We start from the raw sequence: 8,305 nt of genomic DNA, 5'->3' as shown, positions 1-8,305 counted from the left end.
AAATGGCTTTTTTAATTGTCCTCAATACAAAAAACTTATAAAAAACAGTCAAAACATATCAATCATTGTGCCTTCATGGACTTCAAATACAACAATAACTCTTCCTAAGCTCCTGCAGCTTCTCCAGTGTATTCACTCCACACTTTCATATACATTCACCATCCACTTTATTAAAACCCCTACACTGTGCTTACACCCATTCACTGGCCACCCTCTGAGCTCCACCTTCCTACAGATCCAGTTCATACTGCAGGTGTACAATTACAGACTGTAGCTTATCTGCTGTCATACAATAGTGTGTGTGAGTGTGTGTGTGTGTGTGTGACTGCTAGGCTGAGCGTGGCTCACAGAACCAAAAAGTCTCAGCTAAGAACAGCTGTGTTCTGTAGGAAAGTGTTTCTAATAAAGTGGCCAGTGAATGGAGTATGGAGCTTAAAAGCTGACGTAAATATTTGAATCTGCATTTTGCATGTTTGAATAACCTATTTAACCCTTGTGTGGTGTTCATATTTTTGTTACTCGTTTACTTTGTTACTTGTATTTAATTCAGCAAAATTAAGCAATTTTACATTAAAATGCTTTACACATGCTCGCTTCACCTAAATTGCAAGCAATATAAACAGCTTACATGGTTAATATTTGCCCTTTACCTTTCTTATGTTACATTTCTTTTAAAAAGTGCTACTCTTTTTTTATTAGTTTTTTAATAAAATGTAAAAGAAAATGAATTAAACTCAAGATATGAGTAGAAAATTTGTTTAGTTTTAAATTTACAAATGAAGCAATGTTTATTAGCCCTTGGCCAAACATACTGTATGTAATATAAATGTTTAGGGGGGGTGGGTGTACAGTGTGTGTTTATCGAAAATGTGTTTTGATATATGTTTTTCACAAAAAATGAGCCAATGCCAATGAGTTTGAGTTAGAAAAAATATTTTTTTAGTATCATTTGATAAAAAATGAAAACGGGTCCCACAGACCCGAACACCACACAAGGGTTAATGGCGTAATTCAAACATTTGAATTTTGACAAGGCTGTTTTGTGTTCTGATAACCCGGTCACAGTCCAGATATAGCTTTAGCTAGCTTAGCTACATCAAATATGTGAAACATGTGAATGACAAAATAAAAAAATTACACTAGCAGTGGTGATCAATTACCCAGCTATCCCTGCTGGCACGCAGGAGTATTAGACGTTATCCTGACGTAAAATGTTTGTCATCTGACGTCATGACCAATATACAACCTGAAATGAACATCTGTTGACGTTAATTTCGTGGCCAAGGATGTGGTCAGCTGGGCATGGTTAGCAAACCTTACTGAAACTCAGTGATTACCTGTTTGTGAGAGAACGTAGCCAGCTCACCTGTTTCCATGGCTGTAGCACCCTGTTTGTGTTCTATACCTGGCAACCTGCGGTGTGGAAATGGGATTGGAGGAATAGTAGTGGGCATGTTGGGAGGATAAATCCCACACAGATTACCATGATGTACCTACCACACGTTTCAAATAAGAAAATACAGGCTAAAGCTCTGCTAACAAGAGATGACAGTGCTTTAAATCAGCATGTATCCTTAATATCTGATGATACGCCCTGATCATGTTATAAATTACTACAGAAAATATACCGTATTTTCCGGACTACAAATCAAACTTCAAATCCTATAATTTTCCCAAAAATTGTCAGTGTACCTTATGTATAAATTCTACCAGTCGTAAGAAGCAGTAAAGCCACTCTGCTGAAGTACAGAGTTATACAGGAGTTTCAGTTTAGTTCTCCAGCACCGAGACTGGAGCAGTATTAGCATTAGCCGCTAACTGTGCTAGCTCTTTCGCCATTCAGATGTGAGTATTATTGGCCTACCGCCTGCTGCTAACCCTGGCTAGCACTGCTGGAGCAGCAGTAGCATTAGCTGCTAAGCGCTAGCTCTTTCACTGTTCAGAGGTGAGAATCGGCATGTGTGTTTACCATGTGAAAACAAGCTTTGCGGGACAAACCGCTAACTTATATCGCACTGGCTTACCGAAACACTCAGGGTTCCTTAGTGTAGCGCTGTCAGGAAGCATTTACTAGCATAGTTAAAGAAGTAGTTAGCTGCTAATGCTAAAGCTTCACCTAGCCTAAGTGGAAATCTGGAAATCTAAGGTTACTGTAAATAAATGGAAGCGCTTTACTTGCCCAAATAAACAGTTTTTTTAGGAGTAAAACAGGTGACACCCCTGTTCCTTACTAGTGTTGTATAATGCACCTTATAATGAAAATAGTGAAAAATAGTGTGCCTTGTAATCTGGTGCGTTTTTTTGTCTATTAAAAGTCAAGTAAATGTTATTAAAATATACAAAATGCAGATTGAAGTATGTATGGCAGCTTTTAAGCTTTATACTTAAAAAACATAAGATATGAAACAAAAAAATTTGCATTGTGCTTTGACTTGTGCTTTGTGTCACTACACTCTACTGGATTCACATGGACACATGGATTCTGGGAACTGTGGTCTTGTGAATGTCACTGGCGTGAAGATCCAGGGGGGAAACATTTCTGCCACATTTGCTTTAAAAAAAAAACAGCTGGATTTGCTGTGTTTTTTTTTTCTTTCATTATTAATATTATTATATAAGGTTATGACTCTGAGACATCACATGACATGATTCACATATGAACGCCACGCTATGACATGAACTTTGCAGATGTTCTGCAGGGAGCTTCTTTGTTCCACATGACTTCCAACCCTCTTGACATTTCATCCTTCACATTTCATATTACAGGCATGCTTAAGTGAGCGCTCTGACTTATATACTGAAGGGGACAGAAGACATTTTGGAAGAGAAATCACTAACTCTGTGAAAAACACTGTGCTCTGGTTGCGTTCACTCTGGTTTCTGTAGTTCTTAGGCTGCTTTTTTGTCCACGTCCAAGCTGACCTAGCATCGAATTCTCTGAAGATCCAATAACTCTTCATTTTATTGCTTTCTACCGGGGGTTTGTTCACTCATCTCACGACTGAATGCAGGTCTTCTTCTGATTCCGCCTTCGCCCTCTTGAGCCTGGAAAGAGACAAAGAGAGGGAACCACACAAAGACCACATTATTCCAACTCGCCACAGAGGCTCAAATAACTCAGCTTTTAAAGTCGCCAGTTCAGTTAACACTCAGAGAGCTCTCGCCATGATAAACTGGTAAATTTGAGGTAAAATGGGTACAAAAGAAGCAAAGTACGTATGAATATCCTCGCAAAGACCATTAAAAACATCATGATGAAACTGGCTCTCATCAGGACTGCCCCAGAATGTAAGAAAAATAACTGCCTGGCCAAAAAAAAAGTTACCACCAAGATTTAAGTAAGTAAATGATGTGGGTTTGGTTGGTTGATGCTGCAGTTGGTCTGCAGGTTTAGGTTCAGCAACAGTATGTGCTGAAAAATAAGGTCAGCTGACCTCAGTACCTGAATATACTGAATATAGACCAGATTATTCCATCAATGGATCAATTTTTTCTTCCCTGATGATTCCCGTGGGCATATTCCAAGATAAGACGATGTCAGGATTCATGGTGCTGGAATTGTGAAAGAGTTCAGGGTTCAGGGAGCATGAGATCATCATTTTTTTTACACATGAATTGAGAGAGAGTTCACCACAGAGTCCAGATCTTAACCTCATTGAGAATCTTTGGGATGTGCTGGATGGAGAAGAGCTGCTTTGTGCAGTGGTCAGACTCTACCATCATCAATGCTGCTGCAAGATCTTGGTGAAAAATAAATTAATGCAACTTGTTACATTGCAGAAGCTTATTGAAACAATGCCACAGAGAATGTGTGCCACAATTAAAGCTAAAAAGGTCCAACGAAATATTAGAGTGTTTTTTTTGGCCAGGCAGATGCATGTTTAAAAGGAAACTAACAGTGATTACTCTGCAAGAAATATGATTTCTGCATAGTCTGAAGTATGATGAATGGTTTTTAAAAAGCTTTTTTCAAATGTTTTGAGGCCGAAAAGCACAATATACTGATGAATAATGCTCCTTTTACCTTTTCTCCACTCCAATATCTCAGTAAAGTCTAACTTTTGGTAACACAACACAGGCGAGAGTTAGTTATCTCAAATACCATCACAGCTCTGATATGGTAGAAGGCACACAGTTGGCATAGAGGCGACAAAAGCTTCAGAATTTGACCTAAAAACATCACACTCCTCTACTAAACCTGTGCAAAGGTTAAGCTACAAATATAATGCACTTTATGTTCTGTGTTTTATATTTGTTAAAGCATAAATAACAACCCATGGTAACAATCAGAATGATAATTTATACTTCAACTATACTTCAACTATAAATTATAGATTGTTTGTGCTTGTATACAGCACATTTTGATTTTACGAAAGAGACAACCTCTGGAATATAATCAAGAGGAAGATCAATTATCACAAGCCATCAAACTTAATTTTTTACACCAGGAGTGGCATTAAGTTATCCAAAAGCAGTGTGTAAGACTGGTGGAGGAGAACATGATGCCAAGATGCATGAAAACTGTGATTAAAAACAGGGTTATTCCACCAAATATTGATTTATGAACTCTTAAAACTTAAACTATTAACTTGTTTTCTTCGCACTATTTGAGGTCTGAAAGCTCTATATCTTTTTTGTTATTTCAGCAATTTCTCGTTTTCTGCAAATAAATGCTCTTAATGACAATATTTTTAATTGGAATTTGGGAGAAATGTTGTCTGTAGTTTATAGAATAAAACAAAAACATAAATTTTATTTAAACATATACCTATAAATAACATATACCTATAAAAAAAACGCTCTTTATTTTTTTCCAGAGCTGTACGTGCCACTAAGTCACGATTACATACATAAAGACAGAATTCTACCAATGAAGTGTGAAGCTACTTTCAGCTGGTTAATGATGTAAAAATAGCAATTTCGAATTTCTTTGCATGGCCAGGTGCTATGCCACAATCACTAGCACTGTAAGCAGAGGTGGGCTTTTCCAGGAACGTTTGTACTCATTTTTATGTTTCTCTACAACCCAAGTCCATTTCCCACCAGATTTCTCCTTTAAAGCAGGACTTTCCTGGGGTCACAATGTTCTCAGCCATACTGAACATCCTCTCAGAAGCTGTACTTGCTGCTTAAATGAACGTGTACTTTTTACAATCTTGGCCATCGATGGGAATCTTGATTAATTATCACATCAGAGGATCTGCAGAGAGATGTAGTGCATTTTCCTGCAAGTACGCTGTATCACTTTTCACTTTTTATGGTACAGTGGTTTGGGTTCATCTGTTTTCTAACTAATCACACTGCTGATAGAATTACAGATCCATTATAGATCTATTATAGCATCCATTTTCATCCCTTTCTGTGTGTTGGGTTTGTAATAATAATAAAGTAAAACATGTCATTTTTAAATTTACCAAGAACATAAATGTGATTAGTTTAGGTAATAATGTGATATATGACAGGCCTACTTAAGGGATCTACCTTAAAATCACATTTGTTTTATGCATGTAGTGTCATTCTTCTGACAACAGGTTGCTAAGTAATAACTATACAACAGTACAAAACAAAAAAAAGAGCTACCTTCCGGTTACCACATTAACCACAATGTAAAGTACCAACTAAAACAATGTAGTTTCATAATTATACAAGACAACACACTGCATTGTAAATGGTTTTAACTAATGGCAAGCTTTTTTTCCTGCTTGTATCCGTATGATTCTTCTGATCACATGTTTTTAAGTAAGAACAATACAGTAACCTGTACAGTATGGGTGAGGCAAGACACTCATCTCATGAGAAGAGGCTTAACATAATATATTTTATCATTCCAAAGTTGAAATATATGATTTGAGAATGTTTTATTTGACTGAAACCCACAAAAAACACAAACCTGCAGGGAAATTTAAATAAAAAAGTAAGTAAATATCTTATAATGGATGTCTCTAATAGATACATTTTTACTCTTATTATAAATTATGTATGATATATCATATGCACTTAAAGTCAGAAAAATATGCAAATACTTCAACTGGTTTTACCATAAACCCAACACCTTCTCTCCTGTATGATCTCACATGAGTCTCTTCAGACCTTCAGACCTATTGTCAGAATCCACACAGTGCAGGTTCTGTATTCAACTGCCAATCCCCCTTGAGGTTTCTATACAGACCTGGCAACCTTTGACCTATTACACGTCACTCTGCACGTCTTAAACCACAAGGAACATTAGGCTCGGCTGAACACATGATTAATGGAACACCGAATAACATGTTAAACATGTGAACAGAGAAGCTGTTTGCTGTCCAAAAGCAAACATTTGTTTTGGTTACCTGTGCATAAGTCTCATAAGACACATTTAACACATGAGAAGAATTTTATTATGCTGTTGAAACATGAAATAAAAAAACATACCATCGTCTTCTACTGCGCCGATGGTCTGCAAGGACATGCTTCTTGGACCTAGTTTGGAGGACTTTCTGTTTTTAAATTTCAGCAGGTTTGGTTTTTCTATAATCACAAACGTGTCGTCCAGTTCGGTGATGCTGTCGGTCTCTGAGACTTCAGTTAAGGCCAAGGGAGGCTGCATGGTTTTGGACGTGTCCGCAGATGGTTGTTCTCTACCATGATTATTGACTTTTAATGCCACTTCCTTAGCATGGTTAGCCATGTGTGGAGCCACCTCTGTAGCATTGTTATTGATGTTTGGAGCTACTTCCTTAGCATGGTTAGCATTCTTTGGAGTCACTTCTTTTGTATGCTTCGTGAAGTTTGGAGATACTTCCTTAGCATGGTTAGGAACACTTGGAGCCACTTCTTTAGCGTGGTTAGTGATCTTTGAAGCTATATCCTTAGCATGGATGGGAATCTTTGGAGCTACATCCTTAGCATGGTTAGTAATCTTTGGAGCTACATCTGTAGTATGGGTAGTGATAATTGGAGTCACTTCCTTAGCATGATTAGCAATCTTTGAAGGCACTTCTTTGGAATTATTAGACATCCTTGAAGGCACTTCCTTAGCATTATTAGCAATCTTCTGCTGAGCTTCTTTAGAATAACTCGCCTCTTTAGATTGACTGTCCACATTCTTGCCAAAGTCTTTCCTGTGATTGGTGGTTTTAGAATTAGTGCTTTGGTTTGCTGTCCTTAACTCTGGACTGTGATTGGGCGACCTGCCTTTAAGGAAAAGCCGGAAAGAGCTGCGTTGCTTTTTTAAACCGAACAGCAAAGGATTCGCTACATCTCCCTTATTCTCATCTGTGTCTTTCAGAGATGCGGGGGTCTGTGGAGGCTTGGAGTCTGCATGCTCAGCACTGCCCCCGCTGGTGTGGAGTAATTTCTCTATATTGTTTTGTCCAGCATAGTCCTTGAGCTTGGTGAGGTCTTGCAAAGATCCAGTGATCCCAAGACTGTTGCCCACCACAAGGGCATACTTGGGATTGTGGTACTTGTGTGCAGGAACCTTTAGGTTGACGTGTTTGGAGTCTTCCAGAGAGACCTGGAAGCGGGAGCTGGTCACGGGCACTGTCGGTTGGCTGGGAGCAGCCGGGGTTTTTATGACTGGAGCAGCCATTGGGGGTTTAGTGATGTGGAACTCCTGGTACAGGTCCACCTTATCAGACACTGCGTACAGCTCTCTGAAGTCATTGTCGAAGAAGTCCACGATCTGGCCAGTCATGACTGTTACAGTGTTGCGGTTCATCCGGGAGGAGGTCCATGTAAAGCTGTGTAGAGGAGAACAACAAAAGTCTAAGCTTAGTATAAGAAAGGATGAGTGGATGAACAATAGATTAATTAATGAATTAATGAATTCATGATCATATCAATTCACAAACATTAATGTACTGTATATTGCTGTGTTGTTTCTATTTACAAAACTACTAAAACTACACAAAAAAAACTGTAGCTAAGTTAATATGATATATATTCACATTATATTATTGAATATATTAGTATACTAGCGGAACTATTAAGCAACTAGTGCATACTGGATATAAAAGTGCACCAGAAGATGTATTCACCTCATATTTTAGAAAGAAATACATGACTTATATTGTATATTATTCTGCTATAGGATATGTTAGCAGAGTACTGCACATATATTTCCACTAGAAAATCATCAGCCAATGATTTATTGTGAAAATATATGCACATATTAGCCAACTAGACGATTTGATGTTTCTGTCCAATAATAGTCAGCTATTGGACTGTCTACTAGCAATATATTTATTAGTCCAGGAGTAGATTAAGTAGTTAACTAGCAAATGTTTTATTACTACTTATAGAATTAGTCTACAAGTGGATATAG

At 37.8% G+C, this 8,305-nt stretch overlaps 1 protein-coding gene across 1 annotated transcript in view; it reads right to left on the bottom strand.

Moving 5' to 3' along the window:
• fam83fa (family with sequence similarity 83 member Fa) overlaps positions 1–8,305 on the bottom strand; it is a 36,753-nt gene continuing 28,448 nt past the window's right edge. Inside the window, exons 4-5 of the mRNA XM_007260747.3 lie at positions 6,412–7,721; positions 1–3,045 (exon numbers count right to left, since the gene is read on the bottom strand). Coding sequence (XP_007260809.2) covers positions 2,996–3,045; positions 6,412–7,721 — 1,360 coding nt within the window. The 3' untranslated portion in view covers positions 1–2,995. The remainder of the gene's footprint in view (positions 3,046–6,411; positions 7,722–8,305) is intronic.

This window comes from Astyanax mexicanus, chromosome 19 (assembly GCF_023375975.1).
Source record: "Astyanax mexicanus isolate ESR-SI-001 chromosome 19, AstMex3_surface, whole genome shotgun sequence".
NCBI lineage: Eukaryota > Metazoa > Chordata > Actinopteri > Characiformes > Acestrorhamphidae > Astyanax > Astyanax mexicanus.
The sequence above is the reverse complement of the archived record's forward strand: the minus strand, read 5'-3'. Positions and strand labels throughout refer to the sequence as shown.